Source organism: Vipera ursinii (genome assembly GCF_947247035.1).
Source record: "Vipera ursinii genome assembly, chromosome: Z".
Taxonomy (NCBI): Eukaryota; Metazoa; Chordata; class Lepidosauria; order Squamata; family Viperidae; genus Vipera; species Vipera ursinii.
In genome coordinates, this window is record NC_139517.1 from 35,416,817 (window position 1) to 35,440,677 (window position 23,861).

A 23,861-nucleotide genomic window follows, 5' to 3' on the forward strand; every position below is an offset into this window, starting at 1 on the left:
AGTAGTTATTCTTTGCTTTGGGATTTCCCAGGTATACAACAACAGCATATACTTTGAATAAGTAACTTGCCCTGAGTTACTTATAAAATTATAAAGGCAAGAGAAACATCTAATAAGTTGTTACCATGCAGCAATTCATGGTTGATGTTCTGTCTTATGGTTGGTATGTCACGTTGGGCAGTTCAATACTTGTTAAATTATAAATGATAGCTAACTTTGAGAAAGATGGTATAAGAATGACTTCGATAAGTAATTAACTTTCAAAAGTATGCTAGATAAATCATCAAAAATATTCACAGGCACTCTCACGCATGCCGTGATCTTCACTTGGTGCAATATGTTGCTCTAACACTCTTTTTTGATACCAGCATGCTCAAGTACTGATTGTCAAACGATCCTCCTCCCTGCCCTGACCCAATGCACATAGTCTGATTTGAAAACCTTAAGTAATGGAAAGAAAAGTAGTCAGTTAAAAATAACAGCAGATTTAATACACCTGGAGCAATGGTAGCAAACCAGATGTAACAAATTTTTCAGTACTCTCTTTCTGTTATTTGATGAAATGCCCTTACACTGTTAAGTCAGTTAACATTGTGTAAAATGGTTTAAAAAGCATATAATCAGAACTCAAACTTGTCTAGTCTTTTTTCAGTAGTTTCATCATGGATTCTATATTTGAAATTCATTTTTTAAAAAGCTATTTTAAGATCAGACATCATTTTGTTTGGGGAAAGTGAAATAATTAACCTACTAGTTATCAGAACTGTTCTGAAAGTTTCTTTTTAAAAGACTGGATTACTAACTAAAAGTTTAGTAGATTCAATTATTATCTAACTAGCAACAGCTAGAAGAAGTAGCAGAACAGCAGGAGAAAATATGGTTCTGTTACCTCTGCATGATACCAGCTCACTTTGTCTCTCCTGAGGGCACATATACCATCATGCTACTGAAATTGTTCCCATGCTGGCATATAATGCTGCATATAAGAATGCAGCATTAAGCTATAACTTATGGTATATAACCTATGCTTCCCCCCCCTATCTTTTTTAGAGATATAAAATGTTGGTATTTGTAAGCTGTATGGGATCCTTTTAGCTAATGACAAGCATTATTTAATCAAATCAAAATAGTGAGTAAGATTAAAAAAGACATGGGATTTAATACATAGCTCTGGAATATTATGACTGTTTTGATTTCTTCATATACTTGCAGACTGCCTGAAAGATGTTGTGTAGCCCGGCATTGGTTTGAAATCAGGATGCAGAAACTATTGTTAAAACAATGACGAAAGTGATAGAGAAGGCTGTGTTCATATGTTATACTAGGCTAACATAACATTGACTGGGATCACATAATACACAAAAATGGGAATAATATTTTGGAAACTGGAATACCGATTTTTAAAAAATATGTTTTCAACTTCCAGTATAATATTGTAAAATGGTTGGTGTAGTGATTAGTTTGATGTAATGGTTAAGACATTGGGCTAGAAACTGGGAGACTGAGTTTTAGTCCTTCAGTGGGCACAAATCTAGCTGTGTGACCTTAGACCACTTGTTCTCTGAAACCAGATAATAGCAAACTACTTCCAAAAAAACTTGTCAAGAAAACTGAAGGGGCTTGACCAAGCAGTCACCAGAAGTCAACAAATATTCAAATGCTTACTCATCCCACTCCAACTCCCACCATCACCACCCGACACAAATTATAAAAATAATTTTAAAATGAAATAAAGTACAGCTGGATATGAAGCATGGCAGTGTCAATAAATCAATCCATAGGCACAGTGAGATATATTGCCATCATACTGGAGATCCAAGCCTTAAACTATAGTTTATAAATCACTATGATAGATTTTATATAGCATGCCAAACCAGAGGCAAAACAACCATCTTTTGACTTAGCTTAGTGCATGGCAGAGCCCTAAAACTGGAAGTAGTAGGCACCTCTAAGAAGCATTTGTCATAGATCTTTCTCTGCAAACCAGTAGCAGAATCCCATCTGACATTTTATATTATTGGAGGATTTGTGCTTTTTGTTACTTGTAAAACTTACATCAACATCAGTAAACTTGTTTTGGGGACAATAACGAATTCACTATATATGCAAGTTATTTTAAGTACTCCAATATGGCTGCAAGATAGCGTTTAAAAACTAATGTTTTATGGACAATTATACTTGTTGATCTGGAAATGTAATCAGAAAATTTAAATAAAACATAATGCTAAACATCATTAGAAAGCAATGGATGTTTAAAAATTTAAATTAGTATTATAGCTGTGTAATTTTTTTCCACTGAACTGCAATAGATAGCTACAGCATAGTTAGATATGGAAATTCTGAAAAAAGGCAAATGATAGAACATCAATGAAAATCACAATGAAAGAGTGAGGATAAGTTTCCCTGATTAATTTGTTGCAAATGGGAAAATTATACCTCTTGGATACAAAAGACCAGTACCTTTTCCCCTCAAATAAATTTAGTTAACTACTGGTGTCACACAAGTTGTAAGAAACTGAAAAAAGTCTCAGGAAAGTGAAGTAATAATAATACAGCATAAAAAGCAAGTGAAATATATATCCATGCTAAAAATGTAGCTGCCTCAGTTAGAACCTTTGATGATAGTGCAGCTATTCTTGAAAGAGTAATTCTAAGCACTCAGAATATCCTACTAGAAAACCCAGCTTTTTCTTTGCAAATGAGACATAAGCAATCTTGCTGAAGGCTATCTAAGCATGGCAAACCAGAGAAAATTAGTAGATTGGGTTTTTCTTGTGTGACACTTTCTAGTTATACAGTATCTGACAGATCAGAATTTCTAATGAGAAATTAATGGGGTAAAATTTATTCTTATAGGATGGCTCATTCCTCTTTTTTTATTATTATTTGTGTTAGCTAGTTGTAATTAGAAGCTCCAGGTTTCAACAGTGTTTTTGATCGGGGTCAGCAAAAGTTTTCTATAGGGTCAGGTCCTGCCTATCTGAGGCCCAGGGCCTGGCAATCTGTCAATTGCCCACTCAATTTTTAGCTTGTTGGCCATATAAAAGCAGGCAGTGAGACTAATTCGGCCTGTGAATTGTAGTTTGCCAATCCCTATTTTAGACTAAAAAGCTATACTTCCTCATAAGAGGTACCGGTAATTAATGTCATCAGCAAGAAATAAGGAATACCCAAAAATTTTACCTCAAAATTAAACAACTATTAGACTCACATCTCTGCAGTGTTTTGATTTTTTTTGTTGTTGTAGTTTCAGGTGCCCCTGAGGTGATGTCTGGGATGGCCAGGCTTTCTGAAAGTATTTGGGCCCAGTTATTGCAACAACAAAAATTGTACATTGGTTGGTTTGGGTTTAACTACCTAGTTTTGGCTAATTCAGTGAATCCTGATTAAAAGAACCATGGCTTTGTTTGAGACGTGACCTCATGCAATCCCTTAAGTTTTGTTCCCACCCACTGCAAGTATGTTCCCTCTCTGCCCCAATAACTTGCTGTTAGTAGAACGCAGCCTTCTCTAGCGTGGGGACTCACATTATTATTTCTCCACTAAAGCACTCCTTACACCAGCTAAGTTAGGGGAAAAGATTTTAATTAGGTTTTCTTTGTATCAAGGTTTTTTGTAATGGAGAAACTTTCAATTATGTGAGCACTCAATCTGCAATGTAAGTGGTGCATCTGAGATATAGGTAGACCACTACATATTTTTTTAAAATTCCCAACTCTTTATCTGTCACCCAACCCTTTAATCATTTTTCACAAATCACAGAGATCTGCCTAGCATTGTCACTGCAGGCAAATATAAAGTGTGCAAAAAGACATGAGGATGAGAAGGGAGCATGTTTGAAATGAGATTGGTTTTCACCCAAGCAGCACATAGCAGTGCATCCTGCCTGGCATTTTCAAGCCATGCTGGAAATAGCCACTACCATACAGAGCATTGGGGCAGAAGCTTAAAGATAGGAAGATTTATAACCCAGGAGCTGTACTATTTGAAGAAAGGGAATGGGGAAAGCTGTGGAATTACTGGGGAAATTCTTTCCCATAGGCTAAGGGGAACAGGACTGAGAGACAGAAGGAAGGGAAAGAGAAGTCAAAAACGGATCACAAGAATTAAGACTTCTGGGAACATTTTAAGTATCTCAATTTTGCCAAGCAATAATCGTCAGTGTGGCTTTCCTTCTTTCCCTTTTGCTATAACAGTTGTTCGGTGGAGTGAGTTTTCACATTCTTCCTAATGGGATGTTGGTAATTTTGTCATTTCACTCCTTAAGCTACCAAGAGTTAAAACTGATTAGTGAAATGCCAGTAGCTTCAGTTAGAACACTGCTTTTTAAGGGTCTATGTTATTGTCTGATAATACAATCCAATCAACCAAAGAATATCAAGAGTCACATATGAAACAGAGAATGAGATAATAACGAATCTTTCCTGTCCAAATGAATTTTGTCTTCCAGGCAAATGCTCATATTTTTTACCATATTTTTGCTGGCTAGCAAGAGCTGCCCAAACTTATAAGTGATAGTAAATGGTACTGTGGAAATATTTGGAGGGGGCGGGGGGGAATGATGTGACTGGGGGAAAATTTAATCCTTCCTATTTCTACTGATACTCTTTTATTGCCAGTCCTTTCTCTGTAAGAATTACTAACTGAATATGGAAAGAGGAGAATCAGTGAATGGGAGGAGGAACAGAAAGCTAACTTCCAAATTTTCCCTAAAAGAAGCTTTTCCAGATTCCATTTTCACAAAAATATTCTATTTAGATTATTTTCTACATTGTTCCAAATAGCTACTTCCTACCATCATCCTAACTCTGCTATAATGAAGCTGAGTCTAAATTGAAGCTGAGTCTTTGGTTCCTTAGAGATGGGCGAATAGGACTGGGGAGATCCAAGTTCAACATCCATTGAAGCTTCTTGGGGTAATCAATCTCTCTCAGTCTAACCTATCTAATAGGACAGGGGTGTCAAACTCAATTTCACTGAGGGCCGCATCAGCATTGCGGTTGCCCTCAGGGGGCCGGGTGGGTATGGCCAGGGTGGGCGTGGCCTACTGGGTGGGCATGGCTAGACTGCGTATGGCCTACTGGGTGGGCGTGGCCAGCTCTACATCGTTCGCATCAAGGGTGCCTATGGGGGCCTGGGCAGGAGTGGGACAGATCTGAGGGTCTCTGGCAGAAGGAGGGTCTCTGGGCCAGGGCCATGGTAGTGGGGGTCGTTCCCTCACTGTTTCCAGGATGGCTTCGCGGGCCACATGAAACCACTTCGCGGGCCGGATCTGGCCCCCGGGCCTTGTGTTTGACATGTCTGTCATAGGAGGAGATGTGGAGGAGAAGCAGAAAGCTGTTATGTTGGAAGAAATGCATATCTAACAGAGTGCTTACAATGACACTAAAAGAAAAATATTCACTATTTACACACAACATCAGGAAACTCAGACTTATAAATAATTCCAAATTTTCTGGTTCTATAATTTCATTATTTTTTCCTACTTTTATCCTTAGATTCTCCTTCCTTTTTTGATTTTATGCAAAGTGCTTCAGCTTCCACTTCTTTATTCATCACTTTTTTTTGTTAGCCAATGCTCTTTCCTGGCTCAAAGCTCTGTAGACTCTATAGATCTAGTACCAGGTTTGTAATACCAGTGACTTGCCCAAAACCACCCAGTGAATTTCTTCAGTGGCTGAAGATTGTCTAAAATCTAGACAACCCTTATTCAGTCCTTTCCCATTCCTTATTCAACAATCACTACACTATGCTTGCTGTCTTCCATCAATGGGGCTCTGCTGTATCTTCACTTTTTCCCTGCTAGCAATTCCTAATAAGCACTTATTGCATTCAAAATTTTGTATTAAGGCTACAGGTACAAGCAATTCAAGAGATGTTTTTAAGTGGCAATACAAAAACATAGATAAATATCCAATGGTGAGGCATTAAAATAGTACAACTCTGGCTAATATGTTAGATTTGCATTTGGGGGTGGAAATTCTTGTCTCGACCTTCAGAGCCTATTTGAGTCTTAGGCCAAACTTCTGTAAAAGTAATAAAGTTGCAACTGTAGGCCAGACTTCACAATTAGGCTCTGTTGGGTGGGAAAGAGTTGCTATTTGGAATCAGGATATCCCCCACCCCTTTCATGGTGCAGGTCTATCAGTTTGTTCACAACAACACCTGGAAGGGCAATTCTTCATCTCCTAGAGACTCCAGTCATCATTGGCCAGAAACATCAGGAATCATTTCCTTCCCTGGGAAACTGCACAATTAATGCCTGAACAAAAGTTTCCCTTGCTTCAGAGTTGCATAGCTATATCTGGAAGCTAGCCATATCCGGACAGCATAGCTCTGATTCTTATCAATCTCTTCTTGGCTTCATAACATTTGTACAAGGAGAGATGAATTCCAACCCTCCCCATTGGTGCACGTAGGTCATGTCTTACTTGTTGATCTTCTGCTTCCAGGTGGCCCACATTTCAGCAGGGAACTGTAACACCACAAATTATGGAACCCAATCAATATCAGAAGAGAATCCCAGCTATTTTTTTAGAACTTATCCTGACTTTTTTTACCTGCAACTTAAAGATGCAAATATATCAATACTCCTTTTTCATCCTATCCCCCCCCCCAATACAACAACCCTATGAGGTGAATTGGGTTAAGAGTGAATGACTGAACCCACGTCACCAAGCCAATTTTCATACCTAAAGGAGGCCTACAACTCAGTCTCCTGTTTTCTAAGCCAGTACCTTAAACACTACACCAAGCCAGCTCTTTAGAATTCAACACAACTGGAAGCATCAAGTTAGGAAACAGTGTAGTGGCTATGCTCCTGCAAACAAGGGAACTATAATTAAAACAAGAAGACATTAGGTAAAATTAACTTAAAAACATAGGTAAAGGGGGGCAAAAATGAAAGATTAATGTCACAGGAATATACAGGTAGCCCTTGAGTTATATTCAACAACTGCTCAAAATTAAATAAGCTAAACGAATGGTATTTGCAATGGGTTTTGTAGCTCTGGCTGTCATAGTATGTCCACAGTTACATGTCCACAATGTCCAATATCCCCTTCCAGCTTCCCACAAGTAAAGTCAATGGGGAAGTTGTCAGGACTGCGGTTACACAAGGTCCCATACATTCCTCATTTAACAACAGCAACCTTGACTGCTGTTGTTAAGCTATTCAGTCAATGACATTATCCATTATGATTAGATTGATGATAATTACATTGTAAATCAAGGACTGTCTATAAACAACTCATGTGAAAGTGTTTCTATTTTGTATAAGCCAATACATTTTATGAATCAGCCATGGAACACTTATTAATAACTATGTACCTATTTGGTTTATTCTAATTTCTGAAATCACATATTATCACTGATATTAATTTATTACATCTAATGCAACTTAAACACCTGTAAGCGTTTTAGAACAAAAGTGGTGGATGAATAAAAAAATAGGCAAGAGTAAAGTGCTAAATGTGCTAGTAAAGGAGTTGTGTTGAGAGAAGGAAACCTGAAAATCATAGGTAGCCTCCAGGTAGCTTTAACAACTTGCTAAAAGGGTGCAAGTGAACAACTGTCTGCAGGAGTATAAATTTTTCCATTCCCCACTATCCAGTCAGAGCTGAAGCAGCTTCTTGAATGAGAAGTGAAACTTCTTTAAAGAAAAACAAGAAAGTCCAGTTGCCTCATGAAAAAGCGTATTTGGGCTGAAAATCACAGAAGACTATGTTTTTAAGAAGTTTATAGGAACAATAAGAAACACAAACTTTTGCTGAAAGTTACAAAAAGCTTAAAGCAGGTGAAGTCCAAGGAAATGTAAACTAATCTTTCAAAAGTCTGAAATAATGAATAAATTCGTTATACTGTAAAGGAAGACCTTTTTATGATGATCAGATTTTAGTATCAGTTGTGAATGTTATTTACTAAATAATTTTTTGCTGCTGTTTCAAGTCCTAGTTGGATTGTTCAGTATCATTCTGGCCTGTATAGCAAAGGGTGAGGTCAGAATTTAAGCAGAGCAAGTCTGTGCACAACAATCTGCTGCTTGAAACATCTATCACTATTAGAGTGCTTTGCAAATGAGCCTCTGCTCTGCATATCTGTCACTAAAGGCTAGGGGCACTGTAAGGGGAATAGGGATTATATGCAGACTTATATCTGATCCTTATAGGGTTTGAATCAGGCCTCTTTGTTACCTTGGGTGACCTGACAGGAAGATCTGCATCATATCTAATATTTCCAGATAGCTGTGAACCAAAGGTAAAACACCAAGTAGTTACTGGACAAGATGATTTTTGCCATTACTGATTTTCTTACTAAGGAGCTGCAGAACTCCCCAGCTAAAATACAATGAAAATCATTTAGTAATACATTGGATTTGTATTTAAGCAACAAGAAATTGCAACAGAGGAATGAAACAAAAAGCTCCATCTATCCTCTGCAGTTAACACAATAAATAAATGACTGCCAGAGAGGCTTCTATAACCAGCAGAGAAATGCTGTGGGTTACTATGGGAGGGACAGAATTTTACTTTTATTTCTAGGGGCCCTTGGAGTACAATAAAGTCTTCATTGAATTGAACTTGTTCAGAGACAGTTGTATACCTGCTGCATTTATATTTCAAACCTCTAGCTACTCCATTTTGTCATTTGAATGTGCCTGCCTTCCAATTGTCTTCCAAAAGAAAGCTGGATCCACCAATCAGCATGCATGTGTTTCTCTACGCAACGCGTAGTTCAGATTTGGGAGATGTGTGCATCGGCCTATCTGCAACCATCTACAACCTATGCTTATCCATCAACCCCTTTGTAGTGTAGATATGTGTCAATGCCTACGTACAGTTGTGGGCAAATCTAAATCATTTTTAATTCATAACAAGATCCATATACTATAGCAAAAGTACAGATTGTTTGGGCCTAGAAAGCACAATAGTAGAATTGTACATCATGCTGAACCAAATGAAATGCATTTTAACTTTACAATTGTTCATGAGCCCACTTAAAAGATCAAAAAAAGGAACAGGTTGTACTGACAGAAACCTAAATTGAAAGATATAAAAATTGAAAGATATTTCATTTGTTTGTTTTTTCTACATATTTGTATATTTCTATTTTGTGGCCTTCTGCTTTGTGGCCTTCTGCTGAGAAAAGGCAGCTATACCTTTATGAGAACTGCAGGAGGCAATACAGAAGAGCTCAGATGCACAACTCTCCTTCCCAACTTGTCAATTCCACAGTACAGCTTTTCTCCTTCTCACTCCCTGTGTCTTCCATCCAAGTCCACATTCCTAGGCAATGAATCACTGATCCAGCGGTCTTTATGTGTACACTCAACTGCCTGGTTGCTACAACACTAATAATAAACATTCCTCTTCGTATATAAAAGGCCAGCAAGGCACAAAGACAAGTGATGTTCCTAGCCTGGTAGGGCTGGGCATTATGCAACCAGAGGGTGGAGAGGCATAGAAAGCAGAACAACAACAGTTTAATTCAGCCTTCACAGGAAGGGAAAAGGCATGCTTGATTCTCCAAATAATAAAGCCTTTGCCAGGTACTAAGATTTGTGTGCTGCTACCATGTTTTAATCTTTGGGGGAAGGCAGACAATGTTTTTGAAAATATGTGCACATTTTGATCAATCTAATAAAGCATGTTCCTTTCTAGAGACAAGTTTGGAATTAGTTTATCCTCAGTTCTGTAAATATGAAAGAGAAGCCAGCTCTGCATACCTCTATTGGCTGAACCTAAATTGTTGTTATCAATAAACTTTTCACTCTCTTTCCCAAAGCAATGTTCCACAAGCAGAAAAAAAAATTAAGGGAATAAATTAATAGATAGATTCTAGGTTGGTGTTCACAGAATTAAAGGGAAGAAAAAAAAAGTGCTGCCAAATGTGCAATAACTTTCTCAATTTAGGGTCCTAGGGATGGGGACAGGGAAGGGAAGCAAACAGAGTATATATGGATGTCAACCAAATATTTATGGGAACTTGAGGATGCCGTCTGAGTCCATTCACATCTGTGTTTGTTTGATGGTTTCACAAATTATCACTTCAAGGCAATGATATAATACTGAACTGCCCAATGGCATTCTCAGAAAATTACCTTACTTTCAGTAGTGAGTGAAACACAATTATACTCCATATTACTACTGAAAACAAGAGACCTGTTCTCCAAAGGCTGCAGAAAAGAAAACCATGTTTAAAATGCTTACATTCATATGGAAAGTTAATCTTACTATGTGCTAAAATAGTTATAATTATGGAGAGTTGGGAGGGATACCATCTTAAAACAGGAACACTTTTTGAGAGATATCATTTCATTTTTTTTTTATCTGGGGATTGGCCTAGGAGTTATGCAAATGTACAATTTCTCTAAACTTTATTAGGAGAAAGAAAAAGAAAAGATGAATCAAAGGAAGCTGATTGGTAGCTTGCTTTTTAAATTCCCAAAATTGAACTCAAAATTAGTTCCCTGATTAGTCAAACTAAATTTTCAACTGAACATTTAATAAAGTGTCTTCAAACAAATAGGCAAAATTTCACCAACAGTAATATATATCCATTTATTAGTTTAATCAAAATAGTAAAATTGTTTGGAATATGCAAAGACAGGTTAGGAAAGATTTCTTAAATAAGCATTCAGATGTTCTGGAGCTTGGTATGAAGTTTATTCTTGGCTATAACAAGGTATTTCATTCCAAATTTCTCCCTTTTCTTTCTGGAAATCCTGTATATTCATTTAGTGCAGGGAAAAATTAAGGAAGGAATTTGAAACATATGAGCCAGAAAAGGGCCTTTCATGTCCAACCAGAAAAATAAAATAATTTTGTCTACATTCCTTTTTCCGCAAGGGTGTGGCTGGGTGGCTAGAATTCCAAGCTTGAAGAGGCACATACTGGTACAGATAAGAAAGATAAAAATTTGTAGCTTTAGTCCAGGAAATCTTCAGTTTACTAAGATGACCTGTCCTGAAACAGTATACATAAGAGCATTACTTCCTTTATCTCATGGAATGGGGAGTATATCAGTTCAAGGCAAGGGTCTCAGTCTTTAAAAGTTTCACATCAAGTAGACTATCACAGAGTATTTCCACCTCATTAAGATCTCCATACTGCAAAGAGTGAAACTGCCAATTATAAAGCTGGTAAGGTCAGAGTGGTACCATTTTGCTGAGGATAACTTGCTTTATGTCTCCATTCAAATTGATTTGAGTCAGGGACTTGCTTGCACTGAAGATTGCATTTGCTCAATTTGCTACAACTTGGTTTGTTTAACCATTTTTTAATTGAATAAACCAGTACTGACTGGCTTCTCAGACTACACAATGCCATAAATAAAAATGTATACAAGACTAAGTTCACTTATTTCTACAATTGCACAAACCACATGGTTTAGCGTTTAACTGTGTTTAAAAATTCAATACAATAAGAACTTTAATCAGTGACGGTGTTTGAATGTCATGACAAAACATGGTTTATCAAAGTAAAAAATACTAGACTCATTGCTGTCAAAAATGCCATAAACATGTAATCATGTTTAGTGGGGTATCAACTTCAAATTAAAACATCCCTAGCAGCAGCTCTATTTAAGTTATCTTAGTTAGAGGCTAATGTAGTTGTGAGGAAGTTCAGCTTGGCAAAAAATAAAAAATGCTGACTCTGTAAACCACTTAGAGAGGGCTACAAAGTACGGTACTATGAAGAGATATATAAGTCTAAGTGCTATTGCTATGGTCATAAGTCATATAACTTTGAATGGTCACTAAGTGAACAATTTTACGTTGATGATAGAAGCAATTATATGAAAATGAAAAAATAATGTAATATATGTATGCAATATGTGTTCCATAGCAAGATTTGGAGGTCTACAAGAGCTTTCACAGAAGAAGTACTTGATGGATTATTATCATTGCTGTCATTTTTACTCTAACACCAATATTGTGCATGACATTATACAACAACCTAAGCCAAAGGATGTAGTGTTCTAGATCACATTAAATCTTAAATCATATTTACAAAGTACCATGACTAAGTTTGCACATTAGAAAAGCTACACTACCCAGGTGCTCACACTGGACTAAGCAATAAAGTGGTTTATTTAATTTGCTTTGGTGTATAATGCAATCCTAGCCATTGCGATTTATCTACCATAGCATAAGCTTAGCAAAAAGTATGAAAACACTCATTATAGCTTGGTAAATAAATTATGGCCTAGTACAATGTACTGAATAGCTATGAGGCAATCACCCAGACCCACAAGATAATGACAAAAATCATTTAAAAATTAAGATCTGACAACTGTATAAGATTTTGAGTATATTTTATTCATTATTTGAGGGAATGAAAAGGTTGCCTTCTTTAATGTGGTGCAGTAACTTTTTCTCTGCTTTGTTCAATAAACCACAGTTAATGTTATACAAATCTTGACCACTGAGTATGGCATGGAAGATATTCTTAAAGGGACAAGATATTTCTTAAACTTGGAAATACCTAAATCAATGTGTGTATGAATGTACATATGTGTTTGTATGTGCATATGGTGTTTATGCAAATTAACTTTTTTAGAAGCGTCCTTTGTATAAAACATTATTTCTTGTGAATGGAGTGGCTCCTAAAATAAACAAAAACAACTAATGAAGATCCTATCGTGCTGGGAAATTGAATATATTTTTCTCATATTAAGATTATTATACATACTTATACATAAACCCATCTGTGAATAAGCTGATCCTCAAATTTTTAACCAATATATTGTGAAAAATATGCCCTCTGCACATTATTTTTATTTTTATTTTTGTGAGATGGGCAACTAAATAATTATGATATATAAAATAAATAAATAAGCCAACTCTCAAAATATTTCCATGTTTTAATTTTCAGAATTAGTGTAACTGTAGATAATCCACAAATTATCCATTTTTCATGATGTTTTGATTAAAAATCTGAGGGTCAGCTTATCCCTAGTTGAGATTAAAGGTGAGTATATATATATATATATATATATATATATATATATATATATATATATATATATATATATATATATATATATATATATATAATCTGACCGCTTTCATGCTTGCCCCTCTCTTCCTGAAACAAAAAAATTGCCAAGATGTGACCTATGCCAGGACAGGATTGTCTGCATCACAGCAAAGAAAAGACAAAGCAAAATTCCAGGTCTTAGTGGTTTGATGTGATGCAGCATTCACTCCATGCATTTTTCCACTATTTGTTAGGAAACAAATACCAGGCAGATACTGAGGCATCAATGCTGCTAAATATTCTCAGGCACTGTCCCTGGATGGCTAAAGGCACAAGTTGCTGCAGTTAATCTGTCGAGTCTAAGCTGCTTGTGACAATAAGTAGGTCCAGCAGGACACTGATAAAATATGAACAAAGGGGGGAACTAAGTATAGCGATTTTATTTCTTAATTATTTTTTGTGTGAAAGACGAGTATGTGTAGCATTATCTATACTATGTATTAAAACATAAGCAACCCAAGCTGCTTGCCTGAGGCATATTACGTAGTACATGACTGTCCTCTACTAGCCAAGCCAGGATGCTTAGAGTCATCCAAGTTAGTTGGGCATAAAAGGAAGAAAAACGTTATCCACATTTCTTTCCTTTTGGGGCAGTAAAAGCACAATGAATTATTAAATAAGGAATAATTTGCTGGTCTTTTGAGACATGCTAAATTCATTGCCAGGGATCTTGGCCCTGTTTAGTTGGATCCAAAATGTCCACAAAAAATAAGATTGGGGAAAATTGTACTGTGACTAAATGAGCACAAGATCATAGTTTTTAAAAGTGGACTGCTATACTTTTCTCCTCCCTCCTTTGGAGCTACTAGCAAACAGCAACAAGGGTAACAAAAGCTAAAGCCACTGAACTGACCCAAAACTGCTTTACAAGCAAAAGGGCAGGGCTACAGACTTCAGTGAGGCAGTCAGCAGCTAAAATGTAGGGGCAGAAGTTTCAGAGGCCGAGAAGAAAGGGCTCAGTTTGATCCGCAGATGGCTTGGCCTTCTCTGACTCAAAGCTGCTGCCTCCATTTTCATTCTGTGCCAGCTGGTGCCAAGGCACTGTTTCTGCTAAAGGGCCAGAAGGCAAAATCTCTCCAGAAAGGTCATAAGGTTCGCTGTCTTCTGAAAGGTCAAGGGGCACGCTCTCCGGTAGAGTTTCACTGGGCGCACCATGGATCATCTCGGGCTATAGTGAGGAAAATGAGTATCAATGGGCAGTATTGATGAAGCCAAAGGTTTCTCTATAAGCATAGCCACTAGTCACAGGCCAAGTCAGTGCAATGGCAGCAAGGATGATGCACAAGCAAAGGCACTTACAGCAATCTGACAATAATTCTCCCCAAAATGATAGTCTTTCCCTACTTTTACATATCTTACGTATTTGTGGCCTATATCCACTCTTTCCCTGGAAAGCACAGTTGCTCATCACAGATGATCAGGAATCCTGCACAGATATTGTGATGGTTCAAGTCATGTCCCATCATTTGTACAGTCAGAATTTAGGTAATTCCACTCTACTTTTAGATATTTCAAATCCAAGACTGCATCACCCTCAATTATAATTTATATATAGAAGTCCATTTGAATTTTTTATTTTTATTTTTAAATGTAATATATCAATGGTTCTCAATGTGAGCCATATCCCCCCTCAAGAGGCCAAGTCATATTTCCAGGCATGTCTGGGGCAGGATGTCAAAGAGGTAAATGAGGCTCAGTAGAGGGTCATGAGCAAAAAAAGGTTCAGAGTCCTTGTTACATACCAACTGACTTGCAAAGATTCCTGATAGTTTACAATAGGCTTGCACAATTCATAGAAGAAAAGGAGTCATAATGGATTTTTTAAAACTTGCTATTTTATGCTACTCAGTCACACTCTTGTGACATCATGCTCTTGTGAAGTTGTGCTTTTGTGTAATCAGCAGCTTTATAAATATCATAATTAAATAAATAGTTGATGTGCCAATCAGTTGTTTGGTAGAGCAGTATGACAACAGCATGGAGCATTGTGTTTTTCAAAGTAATAGCAGTACTGGCAATCTTTGGCAGCAATGAATTTGAGTTTTCAAAAATGTTCTGCAGAACTGGTTTACAATATAACTCCATTAGCTATCCAGATGCTAGCTCCTGATGAATAGTTTTAAGGGATCTACTCTTTCCTCTTTTTTATTGTTAATCTGGAGTTGGATAGTCCTATGTACTGTACAGTACAGAGAACTTGTTGGGATGATAGTATCCACCACATTTAAGAAAGCAACATAAAATGTTATCATATTTTATTTTCCTACTGAAGAAGTCTGTATACTATTGAATAAGTCAGTCAAAATAATTTGTTCCATCAAAGTTTGTCACCTATTGGAAGCTTTTGTGTCAGAAAACTGTATTACTGTATTACTAAAGAGGATCCATTTCTATATGAAAAGTAAAATTTCTTAAAGAAAAGGATACTAACTTTCCATCTCCTCTGTGGGTTCTCCCTGGGCTCATTGATGGTTGTGATGGACAAACTGGAGGATGGTGGACTGGTTCACTGAAGGTTAAAAAGGTAAAGGTTCCCCCGCACATGCGTGCTAGTCGTTTTCAACTCTAGGGGCCGGTGCTCATTTCCGTTTCAAAGCCGAAGAGCCAGCGTTTGTCCGAGGACGTCTCCGTGGTCATGAGGCCGGCATGACTAGACGCCAAAGGTGCACGGAACGCTGTTACCTTCCCACCGTAGTGGTCCCTATTTTTCTACTTGCATTTTTACGTGCTTTCGAACTGCTAGGTTGGCAGAAGCTGGGACGAATATAAAGTCTATCCCTGGATTGGATGTATCAAGAGACTCCAAACAACTCTAGCCTCAGAACAATGTGTTAAACCATGCCATTTCCCCCCTTGTCAATAATCTAATCTTAGGTTAACTTATAAATTAAGACCAAAGGTTATGCTTACTAATGACATACTTGAAACTTATATCTTAAAAATAACTCAGATTTCTCTGTGAAAAAATATTTTCAAAATGTAATCCTCTTAACTTTTAATATAAACAGGGCAGCTGACTTATTTCAAAGCTTCTTCCTTCCTGACGTTATCCTTAACTTAGAAACTGTGTGCAGAAGAGTGGAAACATGCACCAACATCCACCCTACTTGTCTTAAAGTGTAGTCTAAATATCTAGAGACTGTTCATTCTAAATGTTTAACATGCTCTTCTTTCCTGAACATGAAATAAAATCAACAAAAGAATAGTCTGTTGCTTTGGACTTTGTTCTGTCTTGTAGAAAGATGCCAGATTGTAAATAAACTCCAGAAAACTATACATGAATGTAGGTAGAGTTTGTTTGTTTTTGTAACAAAGAATCTGTAATAGTTTTTGAATCATGTTTTTCTACATATTTTCAAAGCTTTCCCAAATGATTCTTCTTAAGACTGGCAATTTTCTTTCATGCTTTCTCATTTCTCCATCTCACACATGCAATACAAATATAGCCATGAGATAATCTTACTGTAATAAATTCTCATTATCTCACTATAGTGTTATAGCAATAAAGAAAAATAATGTTCTGAATAATCCAGAAGTTAATGTTAAAACAATGTAATTGTTTTTATTCCTTTTTTCAAAGACTTACTGGAATACACTGAGACACACCTAATTCCTAACACATAGGATGAAAAATCAATTTTAGCTGGCAGCATGTGTAAAACAATTTAAGATTTAGAAGGATGAGATATCAGATTTCTGTTGCTTTAGAATAGACACTATTTGCCTATGTCTCTGCAATACCTGTGAAATCTATATATTTGTTCAGAAAAAAATACCGGTATACAGATTTGACTCTTGTATCAAATCAGCTGAAGACATTTGGTTGTTTGAACAAAAGCCTTTTCATGCATGCTTCTTAGATTGTGTATTGTTTTTATATTATTGATTTTTGCATTATTTAATATAATTTTGTAAGCCATCCAGAACTGTTGTGATCCATGGTCATATAAAGCAGACAAATAATATGATCTCATTCTGTCTATTCCATAAAAATCATATAGACTGTAACTGTGACCTGTAATGCACTGTATTTCAAGAACAGGAGCAAAAGCTGTCTACATGAAACTAAATTTACAGTGCTGGGGGAATGTATAAAAGGTAAATTGCACCATAGTTTATTTTAATGATTTGTGGTATCAAGTATTTTCACTGCCAACATCAAACCATAGTGTGCAATACAATTTCCTTCAACTTCACAACATTCAGTTTTGTGGCATCCGCAAGTATGGCTGGTTATTGGGTTTTTATGATTTAAACAGCACAATTGACATATGTGGCATTGTATAAACTAAGAGATGATTGCTTGCTTCAAAGAGCCTTTAGTCCAACACAAGTAGCTGTATGTGTTCCCCCCACCACTTCTAACTATCTTATGCTGAGCACTATTGGGAAAAGATGCTTCCTTTAGTTCAGACATGTCAAACACAAGGCCCGGGGGCCGGATCCGGCCCGCAAAGTGGTTTCATGCGGCCCGCAAAGCCATCCTGGAAACAGTGAGGGAACGGCCCCCACTGCTTTGGCCCTGGCCCAGAGACCCTCCTTCTGCCAGAGACCCTCAAATCTGTCCCACTCCTGCCCAGGCCCCCATAGGCACCCTTGATGCGAACGATGTAGAGCTGGCCACGCCCACCCAGTAGGCCATACGCACTCTAGCCACGTCCATCCAGTAGGCCACACCCACCCAGGCCACACCCACCTGGCCCCCTGAGGGCAACCGCAATGCTGATGCGGCCCTCAATGAAATTGAGTTTGACATCCCTGCTTTAGTTCATCTTCTATCCTATGAGCTAATTAATCACTGGGGAACTCGTCTACTGCAACAATGCAAACTACATTCCAACAAGGCCATTTTTCCAGCCAGGAATGCTTTAAAACAACAGCAATAGAAGCAGCAATTTATTAATAAACACCAGTACAATTTACTCTATATGAGACACCACCAAGAAACAACATTATGCATTTTTTAAGAGTTACAGGAAGGAGCTAACCTTGGAAATATTTTGCAAGAAGCCAATGATTTTTGTGAGATGCTGCACTGAGCTAAATTTTCTAAGCATCTCTTGGGAAACTTTTACATCAAGGCCATGAATGATACTGAAAATAGAAGAGAACAATCCCACAGCTGCCCCCCAAGGGAAGATACAGCCATAGCCTTATAGGGATTTGTGTATTTTAACTGGGTTTTTTTTTATGCTGAAGGGCAGAGGGTTATTTGTCAAAATCTGCCTGCAGCATTCAAGGAAATTCAACTGTTCTTATAAAAAGGCTGCTATGCTACAGTAAATTCATGCTAGTCTTTATAATTGTGCACTTGCATACTAACACAACCTCTTGTGGTTTGGGCTTATTTAAAATGGCTAAGTCTACAACTCTGGCTTTGAATACCAGAACATGGGAAATCCAAGAGGGGATGGGGAGGTAATAATTCTGCACTAGATGTTCCTTTGGGCACTGGATTTTGCTGGATTCAGGACAGCACTAGGTTCTTATGGATTCTCTTATAATTTTGCTTTTCATACCTATAAGAAAATTAATGCTGGCTTCTCTTGTAATATGATTAGATGGATAAAAATATTGGCAGATATAAAGGAAAGATTTCAAAGTATAGTACAATAGCAGCAGTATGTGGATTTATGGAACATCATGAAACAGGGAATACGGAAAGTCCCAGTGTTTTTTGCATTTAACCATTTTTGTTCTCCTGGAAGAGAGTGTGCTAGATGCTGACATTTACACAGCTGAACAAGTGGCATTAGAACTGAATGGTAACTCTGATATGGACCCCTCTGTAAATTCCTGCAGAAAAATTGTTTTCCATTACTATGTATATTTCATCTTTATTTTAGAGAAATGTTTTGCCTATTTTTCAAAATTGTGTCAGTAAGTTATTTTTAAATACATGTGCAAAACAAAAATTTGGCAAGACGATGGTGAACAAAATTAATGAGTTCCAATACTGCTTTGAAAAATGCTAAGAGATTTGCTCTTACAAATGAATAAAAATTAAGAGAAACAAAAATGCTATGCAGAATTATGCAAACAAAAAATATTAATTCATCTGGAAAAATGCTACAAGTATTTGGAAAGTTTGGAGCATCACTTAATTGCTCTCGGCCACCAAAAGAAGAAAGCAAACATCATTCTTAGGATATAATTACAGAGGTACTCATAAAATGTAATTACACAATGTGATTAATTTAGAAAAATCATTTCCAGAAAAACTGCCACACCCTTATTCTCTTTTCACAAAGTGATCCACATATTAAATGTTAAATTCTCTACACATTCTCAGATATTTCAGTGCACATTTGTAAACAAAGACTATGAAACTCAGGCAAATTGTTATTAGCAAAGCAAATGCTTTCATCATGGCTCTTCAGTGAGCTGTAATGAACAAAGTTTCTTTCAAAACATTACTGAGTGGCAAACACTAGTTGATTATTATATAAATGTGAAAAGAATAAAGAACAGGAGAGGGGAAATTAAAATTATATGAAAAATATAATGACTTAAATTTCTTCTTCTGCACACCTATTAAATGTGTACTTTTGTATCAAGCCATCCTTCTTAAATATTGTTTAATAGATGTCCAGCTCCATTTTATGACTGACTTCAGATAATGTTGCACAGATTGTCCTCATTTAGTGCCTGTCTTGTACAGTGATCCTTCGCTATTATGACAATGATGCAAAAGTAACTTTGCAACCAATGCCCACATTTATGATCTTTGCAGGGAGGAAAAGGAAAACTGAAGTAAGATTGTAAGCACAGTCACAGTTTTACTTAGCAACCACTTCATTTCATGACTGAGTTGATTAACTAAGATTACCTGTATAGGCAAGTTTGGATGGGTTTTGCCCTAAACAAATAAACTACATATGACTGCAATCTTATTATGTCAAGAGAAGAGAATAAATAAATAAATACATAATCCTAACTTTCCTACATTTCAATCCTCAGTGGAGGTAAAATAGAAGTTGTCTTCTATTTTGAAAATACCAGGTACCACTTAAGCCACTTGAGCTCCTGTGTTATTTGCTTTAAGCAATAACAGAAGTGCACTTTAGGATATTCACAGGATTACACTTAGAGAAACAACTGTTTTAATAACTTTTTTTTAAAAAAAACACACTGCCTCTGATGTGTTCAACAGTATATTTCTGTTGTGATTCAGGGTCAGCCTGTGGGTTCGGCAGTTGGATCGGACGACTCAGAGGAGGAGGGGGGTGTTGAAGAGCTTGCTGAGGGGGTTGAAGATCTTGCTGATGAGAGCCCTCAGCCAGGCCCCTCCCACCTGGTCACGACGGAGACCCAGCTGTGTGAGCCTGACAGCGTGGATGAAGATGACCCACAGCTGGCCCTGTTCAAGGATGCCCGACGCAGGAGGCAGTCAATCAGGAGTAAACAGAGAAAGGCAATGGGGCACCTCGGAAGGAGGCAGAGAGAAGCCACGCCCTGAACTGTATAAAAGGGGAATGTGTGGGAGGGCTGGTTTGCTGAAGGCAACCGCTTGATTAGTTCCTGTTTCATAGCTCCTGTTTCATGGTTGGTGTCTTGTTTTGCTCTGTTTTATGTTAATAAATTTGGCAGGCTTAATTCCAGCCTCTTGCCGTTTGTAAAGGGGTTGTACCTGCCTTTTCTGCAGGGCCAGTAGCAGGCTGGTACAGAACAATTTCTTCCAAAATCAAGGCATCAACCCTGGTTTGCCAGCAATTCAACTTTGCCCCATGAATATACATATTACTAACACCCTCTTAAATGTTCAAATGATGTTATAGGTCACAAACTTCTTTGGTTGGGAACATATTCAGAGTGGTGCAAGCCCTATACTGTATCTACAATTCAGAGAACATTAGTATGTTAGCAGCATGGCTTAATCCCCAGGCCAAACAGTAATCACTGCCAGAGCTATTCTGAAACAAAACACACTGTGTCAGGCAGGGCGAGAAGCATCCAAAGCAACAGCAAAGACTGAGGTTGATATTTTTAAAAAGCCTCTTTGAAAGGAAATCTATCCTTTTTTGTATAAAGAGAAAAGTTGTGTTGCAAAAAAAGCAAAGTTCTAGAAAATATCAATCAGCAGCTTTTCCCATCACCCATATGGTCAATTGTGATTCTTGTGCTATGATGAATCTATGTGGCAAAGTTAATTCTGCAGTTATCTTTAGCCTGCCAGCTCTCTACTCACTCTGAAATAATTACAGTTTAATCATTGGTTCTACTGTTTTTTGTAGCATACAAAAGCCATCATTCTATTATCGTTTACTCTTATAACAACACTATTTTCTTCATTGTAATAAATAAAAGCTAGTGGGATTGGCAAAAATAATGGTCATTTTCTGTATTTATTATTTTTACAAATTCCTCAAGGTGGCATACATATCCAACATACCTTCTATTTTCTCCAAAACAACAACCTTGTGAGGTGGGCTGGGCTGAGTATGATTGGCCCAAATTCACCCATCTGCCTTTCATGGTTAAGCCAGGACTTCAACTCATGGTGTCCCACTTTCAAATTGAGTCTATGCACAAATAAGTACAAAAAATCTACACTCCTAATTCTTGCTTAGATATTAAATTACACTTTATATGCATTTTATATAGAGATTTTTTAAAATAATCCACCTAAGAATGTTTCCATATTGCAGGTTATCATTTCTATTAGTCTCATATTTCAGATGTAACGCTGAACATTATTTGCTTTAATGCCATCGGGAGTACTTCAGTGTGATTTAAGAACTTGCAGTCTAAGTTATAGCACAGCCACTATCAGATTCATTAACATAATGAGTATGTTATGCCTATTTCAAAATTCAATATGCCAAGCAAACAAACAAATCTATTCTATAAAATCTGGAAAGTTATGTTCCACAGTATGACTTTTTTTCAAAACTAGGCTGTTCTATAGCAATCCAAGATACTTTTGTCATAACTTTAGGGGAGGCAAACTTTAATACTTGTAATTATATAAGATTTTAAAATGTTTTTATTCCTTCCTTTTATTTTCTCTATTTTTTATCTGATGAGCCCTGAAACTCTATTTCAGTGATTTCCAATTAAGAATAATTTTTAACTGTGTTGAATTGAGTTCATATAGATAATATGGAGTATTCCTGCCTTTGAGGCATGATATACTTGAGAATGTTCAAGACATGAATCAGTGGGTTATATCAGTCAGGCATTTGCTGGAGTCCTCAAACGGATATAACCCAATCTCCTTGCATGTTGTGGTAGTAAAAATACAACTATATTTTGCATATTTCACCCTCAGGTAGAAAAGAAGCTCAGCTAAATTTTTAAAAAATGTTGTCTCAATAGTATGACTTAATCTATGATTAATTAATTAATTTAATTTAATTTAATTTATGATGCCCTTTTTTTTTATACAGACTATAAAAGTTTGACCATCAGAGGAAAGGAAGACTGGCTTGAAATTACATGTTTTTGTTTGTTTGATATTAACAAATTTAAAGCGGGCCAGGAAATATGAGACAGAATTGTGTGTGTGTGTGTGTGTGTGTGTGTGTGTGTGTGTGTGTGTGTAGAGGGAAGACTACAATGCAGAACAAAGCTGCTTTTCACCAAGTGGCAAAGAATTCTAGGACATAAAGACAAGGACAAAATAATATTACATCAGGAATCATAACTTTATGCTTGTTACCATCTTCAAAAAGTACAATTTATACGTTATTCTCTGCAACACAACTTCTCTGAAAAGTGGCAATAAGGCATAGAGATTTCTTTCCTAAACGAAGTTAATATGAATATTTGAGAAACTTAAAAAAAGATTTCCAATTCTGTAACTATTAATGAGAAAGGTTGGTTCCCTTCTATGTTATAAAACAACTAAATTTCTCTCTCTGATTTTGATCAAATTCCTCCATGGTTTAAATGGGCATGCAGGCCAATTTTGGAATCTTAGCAAAATCTTGGGCAATGAAATATGTATAGCATTCAGTCCTTTTTCTCTCCAAGATTTCAGAAATGGGATAACTTTTGAAGATGCAATATATGGTGTTTAGTAATAAAGAAGCTTTGGAAAGCCCTATACAGAAGAGGCAATAATCTGTTTTGGCACCGATAAAGGCCAACTATAAAAAAGTAAATAGATGAGATTAAATGGCACCTTACCTGGTAGATCATGACTTTAAAATTCCTACGCTTCAGCAATTCCGTCTCATTGGATTCTAACTTCTTGATTTGTCCAGCTTGTTTTTCCAGATTTTGTCGGACAGTTTTCACATTAACACTGACTTTACGGACTTTCTCCAACATCTTATTGACTGTATTGCTGGTGGTGGTGTGGGCTTTGGTGAGCTTAGCCAGTTCTCCCTGGATGCTGGCAACTACACCATCCATTTCTTGCTGTCTCTCTTCCAATTGAGTCTGGGTCAGCTGAATCTGATCCACAGCCCCAATAATCTTGTCCAAAAGGGTAAGCACCATAACACCATTGATCTGGTCAGATTTAATGGGTTCCTCAGCAGCTGGCTCCTCCGAAGCCTCAGATACAGTTGGCTGCTCGATGATATGGAGGGTGGTGTCTGCCATGGTCACTTAAAAGTTCTGACTAGGAAAATCTGGAGAAGCTTGACACTGTAGTGACAAGACAGAGGAGTGAAGGCTGAAACAGAGATCTCTCAGTTCTGGGAGACCAGCCAGAAGCCAAGAGCTGAGCGTGTGGATTTATGCTTCAATTGAAATGGTACAATCCTTGCAAAGCTGTCAGGAAAACTGTCCTGCAAAGTTTTCCAGGCTCTGAGGCCATTGGTTGACTCCACCTCAACTGAAGGAAAGGACGCTGTTGCCAAATGCCTTGTC

The 23,861-nt window shown here is 37.1% G+C and overlaps 1 protein-coding gene across 1 annotated transcript in view; it reads right to left on the bottom strand.

The window, feature by feature from the left end:
• Positions 1-23,861, bottom strand: part of CAVIN1 (caveolae associated protein 1) — a 35,158-nt gene extending 11,297 nt beyond the window's left edge. The window contains exon 1 of the mRNA XM_083378378.1: positions 23,172-23,861. Coding sequence (XP_083234504.1) covers positions 23,172-23,591 — 420 coding nt within the window. The 5' untranslated portion in view covers positions 23,592-23,861. The remainder of the gene's footprint in view (positions 1-23,171) is intronic.